The following is a 15,783-nucleotide window of genomic DNA, read 5'->3' as shown; positions in this document are numbered from 1 at the left end:
AACATCGTTAAAAGAAGAGTTTTTTAAAATAATGGCTGTCTTCCAGAGGTGATTAGGAGCTATTCAATATTATTTATCCCTTTCCCTTATTAGACATATTCAATAGGGTTGCTCCCTCCTTCTTCTCTCCTGCTCCTCACCCCAAAACACAGAAAAGCAGGTCATTGAGGCATTTTTTTTTTTTAAATGAGAACAGTAAGACACAGACAATACTCTGTGGCCTTTTACAAACCTCAAGCTGTCTTGCAAAGCATTCATTCACATAGATTCTAAATTCTTATCTATTGAAAGAGGTACCAAATTCTCATGATGCCCACTACTCTACAGGTAACTCCACATGTTTCATTTCTTTTTTGTGTTCAAAGATACTGATAGAAGCTCCAAGAAGGTACACATCTTCCCTCTTAATTGATCATAGGGTGACCCTAAGACTTAGAGCTGATGTATGGTCTTTAGGAATCATCTGGTCCACTCATTTCACTAAACACTGAAGCCCAGAGGTCACACAGCTAGTAATTAGAGCCTGGGAGCTCTCCCTCAGCAGAGCTTGATAAGCGACTATTGAACACATGAATTACAATTGCTAGCTCTGTGCATGTGACTCAAAACATATGTGTGCTCTATGTAGAGAGTAAATGAGAGATCAAAGGGTTCTCTGGGTTGTGGGCCATTCCTGTTATTTATAAGGGATTGCTTTTGGACATTAGTTTATTCTTATACTGCTGTCTAAATATACTACTAACTAAGGCTGGGAGTCTTTACGGGAGATAATGACTCTCTTCTTCATTGAGGCAAGGATGGGGCTCCCATTTTGAAAGCTGCACAAGGATTTTCTGAAAGGTCTGGCAGTTTAAACCTCTTCTGTTAACTGGGGGTTTTGTTTTTGCTTTGCAGAAGCTAACTCTGCCACTCAGTGCAAAGAGCTTTGGATTTGGTGTCAGAGGGCCTGGGTTCAGATCCTGACTGTGTTACATCACTCCTTGCTATTGAGTTGTTTTTCAGTCATGTCTGACTCTTTGTGACCCCATTTAGGGTTTTCTCACTAAAGATACTGGAGTGATTTACTGTTTCCTATGATAAACTGAAGCAAACAAGGCTAAGTAATTTGCCTGGGGTCACATGGGTAGGAAGTGTCTGAGGCTGGATTTGAATCCAGGAAGAGGAATCTTCCTAACTCCAGGCATGCTATTCTATCCACCATGCAACCTAGCTGCCCATGTTACTTTATAATCTTGTACAGGGACAAGGGAGGTGGGACCAGAGATCAGGGTCTCTGAGGTCTCTTACCAGCCCCAAGTCTGTGATTCCAGAACTTGTTTTTATGGCTTATAGCATCCTTCAAGTCCTATTGGCTCAAGCAAGTACTACCACCTACTTGAAAGTCTTTCTTATCCTTCCTAGTTGTTAGTGCTTCATCTTGCTTCCAAATATCCTGTATTTCTCTAAGGTCAGGTTATATCTCTCCTGTCCCTGTGTCCTCCCCCCCGCAGTAGGCAAGCTCTTTGAACATGTGGTTTGCTTCATTTTTTACTTTGTATACCTATTGCCTAGCACTGTTCCTTGTACACACTTTGGCAGAGAACAGAAGGAAAAAAAAATCCTACTCAAGCCATATCTGTTCTTTGTAATATATATTTTAAAATTCATTTTTAAATGCTGAGTATAACAAACAACAACCAGATATTTGTTGGGCTGACCAAATTAAAAGGACACTAAAAAATTAAAAAATAAAAATAAAAGGGCGTTAAAGCCTGATGGTGAAGTAGATAGAGCACCTGACCTGGAATCAGATTCAAATCTAACCTCAGACACTTGCTAGCTCTGTGAACCTGGGCAAGGCACTTCACCTCTGTTTACCTCAGTTTCCAAATCTGTAAAATGGGGGTAATAATTAGCACTTACCTCCTAGAGTTGTTATGAGGATCAAACTAAATAATAATTGTGAAGCTCTTAGTAAGAGCTATATAAATGTTAGCTATTAGTAGATCCCTTTACCCTTTTTAAAAATGAGGTGATATTGTGAAATAATGCATTTAATTCTTTGTATTAATTATAGTTTACATCCAAGCCAAAATTACCATTATTTACTTTTGCTCTAGGAGGAACAGAGTAGCAGGAAATTGAGAGCATTCTAAAGGGCCAGCCCATGCTTTCCACAGACTCTTAGTAGAAATGATTGGGCAGACTCTGCTGGTGTCCCTTTGTGCCTTGAGCATAATCTTGGCCATTGTCCCAGTGATGGTGAGATTTCATTTGTCAGGAAATGTGACCTGAAGATCCTGCTAGATGTGTGTGCTCAAGGTTTTAAAATGGTTGAAAGAACTACTGATCCAGCTGGATAGGAACTGAATTAGGAGGAGAAGGACTCCAGTCTGTGTTGCTGATCTATTTCCCTGACTCAGGATGTACACTTCTTAATGAGATATGCTTTAGGACAAAGAAAAAAAAAGTACCTTGAACATTTTCAAAAACAGCTAATGTGGGGAAGTTTTGTTTCACTATGCCAATTTGTTACAAGGGTTTTCTTTTCTTTTTCAGTGGAGGTGAGGGGCAGTATTGATAGGTTTGCCAAAAGAAAGAAAGAAAGAAAGAAAGAATGGAAGAAAGGAAGAAAGAGGAAGGGGAGATAGAAAAAGAAAGAAGGAAAAGGAAGGAAGGAAAAGAGAGTCATGGAAACACTTTTTTTTAAATGTACAGAAGAAAGCAGAAGAAAATGACCAAGAATAAAGCTTTGAAATTTACAGGTTGAATTTGTACTGTAATATGCTTAAAAGGAAATTTATTAAGCTAGTAATAGAGATTCACAGTTTCATGTACAATCCCCCTTTTCCCCATTCTCTCTATTTGGAAATACTCCTTTTCCTTGTTATGTTGAGAATAAAAAATTAATTTTAAAATACTTGCTGTAAAGAACATGCATGATACTGGCCAGGATTTTTTTGCCTCTATCCTCTACAGAAGTGTCCATGACATCATCAAGTTTGGGTTATCTAGTAATTCCCATTGGGTTTGATGCTCGATTCTGGTTCTCTTCTAGCAGAACCATAAGCCTTTTGACTATCTGAAAATGATTAGCAAGAAAAAAAATAACAAGGTTTCAGAAATGTTTGATTGCTCATGAGTCTGGTCCTATGGCCTATGTGCTGCTAAGAGCAGGTGGAGTACTTAGGAGGTGTTGTGGAAAGAATGAGGAGAGAGTGCCTAACACAGAATCACAGAATCTGAGCTGTCTTGCTCAATTTTTATTTATGTCCTTAGTGATTAGATCAGCATAAGGCATAGAGAAAACCCTTGATAAATGCTCCTTTATCTGTCTAATCTATTTATTAGGCAATGGTGGCTTGCTATCCTGGGAATGGGGCTGGTTATGTTCGACATGTAGACAATCCCAATGGAGATGGGCGCTGTATCACCTGCATCTACTATCTGAACAAGAATTGGGATTCCAAGGTATGTTGGGACTTTTTGGATTGCATATAAACATACGTTGAGCACAGGCCACAGGGAGAGGATTATGCTAAGAATTAGCTTTCCAGGGAGAATTTATATAATTTAGAAGTAGAGAAAACTTTGAAATAATAAGATGTTCATTATCTTCCGATGAGGAGTCTTTTCATAGTATTTTGGGAGAAATTATCTTTTTTTTCCACACTCTAGAAAATCTGGATGAAAGGAGCTAAGGTGAAAATAATGGCTATAAAGCTGAATTAGTAAGTCTTCCCCCCACCAAAAAAAAAAAAAGCCCCACCCCCGATTACTTGTCTTTCAGAGCAAAGGGATCAGACTTTGAGCCCAGCCAGAGCTGACGTGACTTAGATTGCCGAAACCTAATTAGTAGCAACAAAATACACTTTTCCTCCCAGCAGCAATATTGAGAGAATTTCACAAAACTGATACTCTAGGATATAAAAGCATCCCCAAGAGAGAATTTCCTACACAGCCTCTCTCACGCAGAATAAAATAACTCATCAGTGGCCACTTGCCATGGTTTGCTATATGGGTATGAACTCCAAGGGAGTCTTGGCTCATTTTATATATTCTCCAATGTGTATAACTTGTGTGTATGCTTATCCAGATTTAAAAACTGATGCATATGGATTGGGGTATTTTTGAAAATTCAGGAATGATTTAGTAGTTTGGGAAGTGAGGGAATTATTCCAGCTTACTTGGCTTCTGAATCTTCAGCATCCCCACTTCCTGTCAGTTGGGTTCAGACACAGGTTACCTCAGAGAAGTTCTAAGGTTTTTGTTTGGGGGCCAGAGAAACCATTAAACCAGCAAGAAAAACAGTGAGTGGATGAAAACACCAGGGGAAAGTTCATCTTTTCCCTCTTTGCTTTCCTTCCCCCAACATGATGAAGCTAAAATGTATCTTTTAAAACACATCAGATTTTGAAAAAAGAATAACTTTAAAAAAAAGTTAATTGTCCAGTATGTTGCAGCGGCCCCATGGCATTGTGGATAGAGAATTGGCAATGAATACACCTACTGACTTTGTTTCCCCCCAAAAGTCACTTAAGCTCTCACCGTTCTAGGCTACTCATAAAGACTCTTTCAATTGCAGAGCATTGGTGGGAAGGGTTTCCTCACCCAGCCATTGCCCTATGCTAATAAAACCACAGTTCTTTTACCCTTTCCCTATCAAATATATTACTTTTATGTCCCCCATATTATCTTGTGATTGTCCCAGAGGCCTTCAAATAGCACTACATTTTGAGGTCAAAGAGCCTCAAAATATTTTACCTCGGTTTACTCATGTGTAATGTCGCCAGCTCAGTGTCTGGTCCAGTAAGATGAAAAGATTTAGCTAAGGTCGCAGATAGGTAGATGGTGTGGCATTCCAGTGAAGAATGTGTGTGTACACATGCACCCACATGTATGGGGGCTCCAGCTTGGAAGAGGGAGCAGGGGAATCAGACTCCCTTTTCCTATCAGTAGTAGGCTAATATGTTCATCCCAGCTGGAGAGTTATATCTGTGCTCAGGAAATAACCTTTATTGTGTTTTTCAGCTACATGGTGGGATTCTTCGGATATTCCCAGAAGGAAAGTCCTTCATAGCAGATGTGGAACCTATCTTTGACAGGCTACTCTTCTTCTGGTCGGATCGTAGGAACCCACATGAAGTACAGCCTTCCTATGCTATGAGGTAAAACATTGAGAATGACAAGTACCCCCAAGGACAGATCTTCTTTTGGAATAACTAAATCATCATTTTCAAACTGGATCACATTTTTTTTTTTGGTTTGTTTGTTTTTTTAAAGACAGGAAAGGACCTTAGACAAGTAGTTCATTCTTCTCCGCCACCCCCAACTTTCATTTTTACAGATGAAGAAACTGAGACCCTGACTTGGCTTTCTGTGTGACCTTGAGCAGTTGATCACACTATAGTTATTTTCTTATACTGAATGTGTTTAAAGGGAAAATCCTGGATATATAGGTTTGAGGAAACCAGAGCTTTCAATTTGAAATATTCATTAACTCTACTAACTTTAGGTTGGCTAGAATTAGTTTCCCTCTAACTTCCTGCCCCCCTACATCCCCTCCCCGCCTCTTTTTTGGGGGAGCGCATTAGCCCAAAAGGAATATCACATATAAACTTTTAAAAAATTATTTTATCATTTTTAATTTTAATTTTATGTTTTATTACATTTTCATTTATTTAAACAACACAACCCCCCAACTCTGACTTGTACCAAAGATAAACATTTAAGCAAAAGACATGCTATATTGGCTCCATTTTCATCTGATCTAATCCAATCCCCCTTTAAAAAATAGAGGCCCAAGAAAGTTAAATGATGGTGGTGTACTTGGGCTTCAGCTTGGAATAGAGAATAGGAGAATCAGACTCCCTGTTCCTTGTTAGTGATAGGTTGATATGTCCATGGTTTACAGAATATGTTATGGCAGAACCAAGGGCAAAAACACAGATCTCCTGGTTGTCCAATGTGCTTTTTTTTTTTTTTAAATGAGGCAATTGGGGTTAAGTGGCTTGCCCAGGATCACACAGCTCGTAAGCATCTGAGGTGGGATTTGAACTCCGGTCCTCCTAACTCCAGGGCTAGTGCTCTAACCACTGCACCTCTTAGCTGCCTCTCTAATGTGCTTTCTACAAATAGCTAGTAAATACCTTAGACCACTACTATCCTAGTAATAAACCAATAAAAATAATTTGTAAGTCCTTTTGGAAAAATAATGATGTAAAAAATGATAGGAAAATGGTTCTTAAACTATTCTCCCAGAAATTGGAAGCACTTTTGGTCATAGTAGATTTTCCATTATGGGTTGAGAGAGATGACAGGGCAGACTTGCCTGTTGTCAGTGCTAAGGCAGAAAGCAGGATTGAGAATTTTAAATCTCTGATAGTAAATAAATACAAGTAAACCTAAAAAAATCTTTTTTTTAAAGTAAAATTCGAACAGTCCTTTCATGCTGGAGAGAAACATTTTAGTATTTGATTTTCAAAGCATGTGAATATTGTTACCTTATTTTCCCCCACTTTTCATCTAAAACTTATTTCCCTTGTCTTTCACAGATACGCTATGACTGTTTGGTACTTCGACGCAGAGGAAAGAGCGGAAGCCAAAAAGAAATTTAGGAATTTAATTGGTAAGTCTTCTTCCAAATTTCTCCAAGGAAAAGTTGTCTTGGGTCTTTTTAGATTAAAAAAAATAATTATTATTTTTGCTTACACAATGTCAGAAGCAATCATCGCTCTCCTCCCACTCAACATAGTTTATAATGACATTTTTTATAATAATGTCATATATTCTTAGCCTGTTTTATGAATTATAAAGCATCCACTCATTAGATCCTCAGAATAGACTTGTAGAAAACAGCTCAAATGAAAAATGATGGCAACACTTGTCTAAGGCTTTTCTACCATCAGTCAAGGCAGATCTAAGCTTCTGATTTTTTCTTCTTGAAATCTAGCATCTCTACCTAAAGAAAATGGAAGTATTTCCCACTTTTCCTTCTTCACTGTATGGGTAAGAACAGTAGAGAGAACAGAGAAGGTGTCACCAGAGAAGGGTAAAGAAAAGCCACAGGGCTATGGGAAATGGAGGCTTAGGGAAAGTGTCCCCTCATACAGTCATTGTTTGTCCTTAGTTCCTGAAGAGGATCGTGACATCAGGAAGATGATGCCATGACTTGCAAGTGAATTGGATTTAAGTGAGGGAGGGCTGTGCAAGGCCACCAGCCTCACTTTCTCCTCTGGAGTCATCTGGGTTCCGTGGTGAGATACAGGTCGGGATGACTGGAAATCCCCCACCCCTGTACAGTCATAATGAAATTTCACAATTAAAGCTGGGAGTAAACTTTTGACCTCTGTAACAAGGACAATAGGAGCGAGACTGGGGTAGCAAGGTCTGGCCAAACTGCTGGTTGTAGGAATGAAAGGGGAGGTGATGATAATTCACATTTATTATGTAGTCCTGAGCTTGACCTTATCTTATACATATAGTTCCTTTAGAGTAGGACTTGTTTTTAATCTTTGTATTTATTTCCCCCATACCTAGCATAGTGCCAGATATATAATAAGTGCTTAAAAATGTCATTTCAGAAAGAAAAAAAAGGTCAAAGTACCCTCATGGTTAAAAAATTGGCTAGAAAAAACTTAACTTCATATTTACTTAGTGGTCACTTAGTCCTGTGAAGATCTAGTAAGAACGACCTTATCACAATTACTTTGTGTTTTGTTTTGTTTTGTTTTGTTTAAGTTTAAGATGAGAAAGCTTGAACACAGATTGCATAGGTTAATCTTTACACTTCTATTCCCCTCCCTCCCATATAACTGTGTCAGAATCCAGTTTCCTAACCCTCCGTTCTCGTTTCTGTCACCAACACAGGGAAGACGGAAACCTCCCGCAGTGAGGACTGATCTGGAGATCATTTGGCACTGTTCTTTTCAGAAACACTGTTCCTGAATTCTCTGCATATGACAAGATCCAAAGATGACCTCTTCATTGACTCAGGGGAAGGATATTCTTTCCCACACGCTAGAAATGCACTGTTCGTGTCTCTTATCTTGCCTGTGGTACTCAGCATTCTTCTGCCAGGACTCTATTCGTCTCCAGACACTCTCTGTGACTTTGGAAGAACTTGAAGACTTGCCTACTCTAGAAATACCGTTGAACAATGACTCATTCAGCAAGTTTATCAGATGACTTTTTGGCTACACCAGTTGTAAAGATGATGAACATGGAAACATAGGGGAGGGAACAAATCTCATTTGCACTTTATGTAAACTTTTCGGATTGAAAGAAAGCTTTGCTGAGAAATGCTTTCCTTGGAAGCCACTTGAGGGGTTGGCCTAAGGAAAGAGTTCCTAGTGCACCACTCAACTAGACGTCATTGGATGAGCTTTCTGTAGCGTTAGCTCAACTGTATGTTTTCGCTGTCTCTACGAAGGGCTGTCCTTGTCATTGTAATACCTTCACACATGCCTTGTTGGCTGAACACTTCTTATTTTGTTTTTTCTTCCTGGTCTTGGAAGTAAGGCTTCTTGCCTCTGCTCAAGATGGGTATTAACCCATCAATATTAACCTTGTATGAGATAGAAATACCATTTACTTCCCTTTTTATGTTCTTCCCTCAAGAGGGAAGAATAAGGTAGGTTGTGAATCCAAGAGTAAACATCTTATCTGGACCTTAGAACCAATCTATAATTATGTTAAAACAAAATTGGATCTCTGGTTAACAATTTTTTTTTTTAATTAGCAAAAATTTTCTCTCCCCATCTTCTTCCATATTCGTTTAAAAAAAAAGAAAAACAAGTACTTATATAACATATGCTTTGTAAAACAAAACACATTGCTGCATTGGTTATATCCCAAGTTATACTTCTCATCTTTGAGCCATCATTTCCCTCTCAAGGTTAGACAGTAGCGTGGTTCCATTGGGTCTCAGAGTTTATATGTGTCTCCACTGGTTCAGGTGGGAAAGAGGGCTCAGGAAAAGTAATAATGTCTTCCCCTTTAAAAAAAAAAACCACGACACTCTCCTTTGAGAAAGTAGGGTAAAAATAAAGTCTCCATTTTAAAAAGAAATAAAAAGTTCATGGAAGAAAAAACCTATGTTGAGTCACTGGACTCTGTCTATCCCTACCAGCTTTCATTCCCACAACTAGCATTTTGGTACCTCAGTCTCACTTCTGTTGCCAGTGTTACAGAGGTCATGTATTTACTGAGGTGTAATTGGAAATTGTGAAAAAACATTGTGTTCTCTATGACTGTATGAGGGAACACTTTCCCTCATCCTTATAATCCATTTCCCATATCATTGTGGCCTTTCCTCACTTTCCTTTGGGACACCTTCTTGTATTCCGTTTTGTATCTTACTTGGAATTGTCTCATTTCTCATACAGTGAAGAAGGAAAATGGGAAACACTTTCATTTTCTTTAGGTAGAGATGTTGAATTTCTTGGGGGAAATCCCAAGTTTAGCTTTGCCTTAACTGATGGTTGAAAAGCCTCAGACAAGTGTTGTTATCTCCATCTGGCCCCACATGGAACTTTTTTCTACATATATCTTTGGAGATGTACAAAATGTGTCCTTTTCTTTCTTCCCCATTTTATCACTATGAAAAAACTCCCTGGTCTTTGTGTGTGTGTACACAACTTTCTACCATCATACATTTGTGAACCTAGGAGATAAATTCTAGAATTCTTTTGGTGTCGTGATTGGTTTGGTGAATGAAACTGAGCTGATTATTCACCAATGGCGGAGTATTGTAGAACACGCTGTGAACCACTATTAGTTGGAAGACTGACAGGATTTCTCTTCTTCTCTGCCTTGGATCATTAAGAAAATGAACTTAGCCCTGATGAATGTAGCTTCGGTTGCACTAAAACAGAATCCTTGACAATAAACTGAAAGATCACAGTGAGAGAGAAGCAGGGTTTACTGGCTACTCTGGTAACAAGCAGTAATTACGTATTTTTGAAGTTGGCTATTTTGCTTTGTGTTTTTTTTTCTTCCTTTTCTTTTTTGGGCGACTCAACCTGTGATTTCATCAGTCTAGAATACTCCTAGTGAGGGATTTTCTTTACCAATACATCAGCATTATCTCTTGCAGTTTACAACCTTGGTTATCTGGTGCACCAACAGGTTAAGCTGCTTTCCAGTGGTCACAAATCCCTCCATTGCCTAGTCCAGAGGTAGCAGATAAGCCTACAAAATTCATTTTAAAGCTTTTCACCAGTCTTCCTCACGTGTACTAATGGGGCATCTGATTGGTGGGAGTAAATGCAGATTCATTGATTGAGTAGCAGGCTATTAAAACAGTATAGCCCTGGTACTGTAAGTTGACTTTTTTTTTTTTTTGGGGGTTTTTTTTTTTTAAACTTGTCCAAGGTCTGACTTTTCTTATGTATCTTACCTAAACCATTGGGAGAAAGGTACTATACAATAAATGTTTAAAATAATCTATTTTATCCTTGGCTGATTTGTGTGGCTGAATTATCCCACTAGAAGTCAAGCCCAGAACAGGTTGAAGATGAAACCATATAGCCAGGGACTGTTTTTTGATATTCCCTTAGACCCTGTTGTTGTGGGAAGGATTGAAAACTGCCAAGGGAAAGTCATTTGGTGAATAATCAGGTCAATTTCATTTGTATTCCTGGCAATGGAAATGTTAAGAGCCTTCCTAACCATTACATCATCTAAATAGTGCAGGGTCCTTAGCAGCAGATTGAATTTTGATCCAAAGATCCAATTTCATGAGAGTAAAAAGTCTTACCTCAGTTCAGTAAATAGATCTACAGTAGAGCAGTTAATACCAATTAAATGCAGAGCTGTCTAAATTATGGATCATCTGTTTGAACCTGATATCTTTTCCTTTTTAAATTACTCTTGGCTTCTTAGTAACAGAATTGTCCTTATTATGTCTCATCATTTAGTCCTAATATTTCCTTTAAAAGAAGTCTTGATGGGAAATGCCCCACATAGGGTCAGTAGTATTTATAAAATAGCTCGCAAAATAGAGAGGTTTAAGGTGTTTTCTTTTTAAATATTTGTTTGCCCACTGAAACAGTCAGCTGTGGTGAGTGAGGAGATCCCAAAAATGGCCTTTTTTTTTTTTTTTAGTGTTAGAACTCTTGAGCTGACAGAGAGAATGATGGGCTATGTGGCTCTAGAGAATCTCAGAATTAAAGAATGATGAGTTGGGGCAGCTAGGTGACTCAGTGGCTAGAGTACTGGCCCTGGAGTCAGGAGGACCTGAGTTCAAATCTGGCCTCAGACACACAACACTCACTAGCTGTGAGACTCTGGGCAAGTCACTTAACCCCAATTGCCTCACTAAAAAAAAAAAAGAATGACAAATCTTAAGTAATTACGTTAAAGACAGGAATTGCCTAGTGTTTTCCCCTATCCCATGCCCTTCTCAGTTTAAAAAGCAGCTGACACATTTAAAGAATTCATAAAAGAATCTTTTAAACTCATTCTACCATCTCCAAATGTGCTATTCCTCAAATGTGAAGGTCTGTAGCTAGTGTGAGCAGGGCAAATGATTCATTTTTCCTGATAAATGACCAGGATTAGTTAGGGGAGTGCAGTATTTTGCCATAGGGGCAGCTCTAGTGGAGAGAAGATGAAAGTGTTGTCTGAGTCTTCAAGTCTTAAAGCTGGAAGCAGGTACTCTTGAGATAATATAGCTCCACAGACAATCTTCAAGACGAGAAAATAATACCTACAGGAAGTTTTAAAGGGTCCTTCTGACCCTTTGATCTATCTCTCTAGACAACTTTAGAATGACCATTTTCAGTCATTATGAAATAGCAAACATGGTTGTATTTTAAAAGGCACCTGATATGTGGATATGCCTTTTCCTTGAAATTATCTTTTTAAGGCTGACTTTGGAACACGGGTCTACAAATTTTTAAAAAGTATTTTGATAACTATTTCAATAGAATTGCTTTCCTTGGTAATCCTATGTATTTGTATTTTATGCATATAAATACATTCTCAAACAAGTACGTAGGCATTGCCAGTCTACCAAAAGGGTCCACAAGACCATTGCATTAGAAGAACAAGGTCATGTGCACATTTACATGTGCATGTAAATATTTCTACATTTTGTATGAACACCAACGAAAAACCTGCAAAATATTTTTGTTTGTTTTCTAGGAATCCCCAGTGCTACTGGGGAATCAGAGAAAATATTGTCTGAAAAAAATCATGATTTTAGAGTTTGAAAAAAAATTTAGACGTTATCTAGGTCACCCTTGCCGTTTGACCTATAAGGAAACTGAGCCTCAGAGAGGTTAAGTGACTTCCCCACAGTCACACAGGCAGAGCTTGGGATTCCAATCCAGGTCCAGTGACTCCAAACCCAGCGGACTTTTTTTTTTTAATTCAGCATTTTAGAGTGCTTCCTTCATGACAGCCTTTGGAGGGAGGTAGATGTGTTTACATTCTACATTCCTATAAAACTAAGAGGGGTTGTGATTTTTTCGCCCAAGCTCACACACTCCCAAGTAAGCGACCCCAGTGTTTCGCACATACCAGGTGCTAAATTTCTGTTGATTGATGCCAATGCAGTGAACTTTTAACTGTACTCCCTGACATCCTGATTCCTAAGCTAATTTTTAAAGCTGTGAGAGGCAATGGATAGAGTGCTGGGCCTGGAGTCAATCTTCCTGAAGTTCCCGAGTTCAAATTCGGCCTCAGACGCTTACTAGCTGTGTGATCCTGGTCAAGTCACCTCACCCTGTTTGCCTCAGTTTCCTCATCTCTAAAATGAGCTAGAGAAGGAAGTGGCAAAGGATTCCAGGATCTTTGCCAAGAAAACCTCAAATGGGGTCACAAAGGGTCAGACACATGACTGAAATACAACAGTAATGCTACCAATAAGGGACTAGTGGATAGACTGACATGAGGCCCCGGGGGAGCGGGAGGAAGAAATGTTCAGCGGAAAGTTGATGATCCCCCAAGAGATAGAGCGACTCTTCGCTGGCGCTGAACATTATTAACCCTGCTCTCTGTTGGGTTCTGGGTATTAGCTGTTAGGTGTGAACATACACACATCATAGCTAAGTAGCACTTGCCATCTGGAGTGAAAACATTGTGGCTTCCCTACTGTATTGAATTTAGAACCCTCCCTTAGGCACTGCAATGAGTTTAAACATCGGTTCTGGCATCTTGTTATTCTTTGTAAAAGTATGCCTCATATGAGAAAAAGATTTATTCCTCTCCTCCCCGCCCTTTTTAAACACGTGCCTTTTCAGCTAGGAATTACCTACACCTAAATTAGAAGAGAGATCTATAGAGCTTAGTTGCCCTCAGGCATTATTTCTCCTTGGGATGGATCCTACAAGTAGGCAGAGCCTCAGTCCTTCTGACCCTTTGTTTCCATCACTCCAGGGACCATTTTGGGACAATTGAGTTAAAGTGAGGATGGAAAGCTGCAAACACTTGTTTTTCGAAGGCTGCCTTTTCCTTGCAATTTTGTAAGGCTGACTTTAGAGCAAAGGTTGTTAACTTGGGGTCCACATATTCCCAGAGGGTCCCTGGATAGATTTCAGTGGGTCTGTGAACATGTATGGGAAAAATTTACAGCTTCATTTTCACTGACCACTAAACTTTAGCATTTCCTTCAATTATGAATTTTAAAAACAATTCTGAGGATGGGTCCATAGCCGTTTTCACCAGACTACCATTGGTGTCCATGACACAGCAAAGATTAAGAACTCCTGGATTAGAAGAATATTTAAATGTCCCAGTCAGTTATTTAAGGGTTTTTTTTTTTTTGAGACCATCTGTACATTTTGAAAGTTGAAATATGGCCTGCAGTTGCTTTTTTTTTTCTTTTTAGCAATTTTCCTGACCTTGCTGTAGTAGAATGCTTTGGAAAATAGCTGGGTTTTTTTGTATCACTCACAGGTAAATAATCTTCCATTCATTTCAGTGCTTGAGTATTTTCAGAAAAATCTATAAAGACCACTTTGTGATTTCAAAAGGGACAAAGCCTGCCCGAGGCTGTGTGTGTGCTGGTCACCACCACCTTTGGATTGTGGCTGATTAAATGTGTGTATGTTGTCGTTGCAAACCCTACAGGTCGACTTAAATTGTGAAATGAAATCACTTCAGTACTGCAAGAAGCAATAAACACTGGGTTATATTCAAATCTGTGTTTAAGCCCTTTATTTTTAATGCTTATTTCTTGAGGGAGAAATTGGACCCCTTTTTTTTCCTTAATTTTTATTTTCAGCTCCAAATTCTTTCCCTCTCTCCATCTGCTCTCCCACCCACTGAGAAGGCCAGAAATGGTGCCCCATCATAAACATGAAATCATGCCAAACATTTCCACATTAGCCATGTTGCAAAAATAAAAACAAAGAAAGAAGGAAGGAAGAAAAATGAAGAAAGTGAAAGAATATGCTTCAATCTACACTTAGAATTCATCGGTTCTTTCTCTGGCAATGAATAGCATTTTTCATCATGAGTCCTTTGGAATTGTATTAGATCATTGTCTTAATCAGAGTATATAAGTCTTTCACAGTTGATCATTGTTACAATATTGCGGTTACCATGTGCAGTGTTCTCCTGGTTCTGCTCACTTCCCTTTGCATCAGTTCGTATAAGACTTCCCAAGGTTTTTCTGAAATATCCTCATTGTCATTTCTTACAGCATAATAGGATCCCATCACAATCACATACAACTTGTTCATCCATTTCTCTATTGATTGGTATCTTTCAGTTTCCAATTCTTTGGCACCACAAAAAGCTGCTGTAAATATTTTTGGACATATTTTCTTTTATCTCTTTGGGATACAGATCTAGTAAGGGTAATGCTGGGTCAAAGGGTTTGATGATCTTTTATATCTAAATCATGTGCCCATTTGATGCTTATCTCGTTGGGCTTCCCTTTTAGAGGTGGACATTAGGTGGCAAAGCCAAAGAAAGGGGAGACCAGCTGTTAATAGAACTGATAGAATGTGGATTGTCTGTTAACATTTATTAAGTGCTTACTATATGCCAAGCACTGTGCTAAGCATTGGGAATACAAGTGTAAAGGCCCTCAAGGAGCTCCCCTTCATAATGAGAAAGGAAGCTGAAAAGGAATGGGAAGGGCTGGGGTTTTCAGCTTGAGAGCATGGTAAAGTCCAAAGTGCAGCCTGAAAAACTATTAGCCAAGGCTGGCCTGCAGAACCTCTTTCAGTGGAGATTCTGGGAGGAGCCATCCAGTCAGAGGGGGAGGTTGCAAGGACAGAAGGTACTTCCAATGTGTGAATTCCAGTGAAACTTTTGGAGGAAGAGCTGAGTCATGGTGAGGTTTCAGGATGGTAGAGGAAGTTCAGAGTACAGACTGGAGAAGATGGACTACCTCCTTAAAATGGAAAGGAAAAAGATTTATTGAGTTGTCAAGATCAAAGATTAAAACTGGGACCTTAGAGGTCATCTAGTTTGGAGATATCAAACATGGGACCCAACACTCCAGAGTACTGCCCAAGCCAGATTAAAATGTAATTTGAAAATGTTTAACGAAATAAAAATACAATAAAAATGTTATTTTGTGGTTTTTCTAAGTCTATGCATTACAGAGATTTGTTTCTATTTGAGTTTGATACCAGTCATCTTTCCCCCCATTTTACAGATGAGGGAACTGAGGCCCAAAGAAGTTAGTTAAGTGACTTGCTTCTAAAGTCACACTTCTAAAGAAGTGGCAACATTAGGATTTGAACCAGAGTTATCTGACTCCATGTCTCATAAATATTTTATTTTTGAGTTCTCCTGGGAAATGTGGGTCAGATGAGCATAGGTTCTACTGGTCGGGACACATGT

At 38.9% G+C, this 15,783-nt stretch overlaps 1 protein-coding gene across 1 annotated transcript in view; it reads left to right on the top strand.

The window, feature by feature from the left end:
• EGLN3 (egl-9 family hypoxia inducible factor 3) overlaps nucleotides 1-10,424 on the top strand; it is a 39,588-nt gene extending 29,164 nt beyond the window's left edge. Inside the window, exons 2-5 of the mRNA XM_027870201.1 lie at nucleotides 3,331-3,450; nucleotides 5,011-5,147; nucleotides 6,534-6,607; nucleotides 7,849-10,424. Coding sequence (XP_027726002.1) covers nucleotides 3,331-3,450; nucleotides 5,011-5,147; nucleotides 6,534-6,607; nucleotides 7,849-7,880 — 363 coding nt within the window. The 3' untranslated portion in view covers nucleotides 7,881-10,424. The remainder of the gene's footprint in view (nucleotides 1-3,330; nucleotides 3,451-5,010; nucleotides 5,148-6,533; nucleotides 6,608-7,848) is intronic.
• The last annotated feature ends 5,359 nt before the right edge of the window (nucleotides 10,425-15,783 follow it).

The sequence above is a fragment of the Vombatus ursinus genome, unplaced genomic scaffold, assembly GCF_900497805.2.
Source record: "Vombatus ursinus unplaced genomic scaffold, bare-nosed wombat genome assembly UNPS02014794.1, whole genome shotgun sequence".
Taxonomy (NCBI): Eukaryota; Metazoa; Chordata; class Mammalia; order Diprotodontia; family Vombatidae; genus Vombatus; species Vombatus ursinus.
The sequence above is the reverse complement of the archived record's forward strand: the minus strand, read 5'-3'. Positions and strand labels throughout refer to the sequence as shown.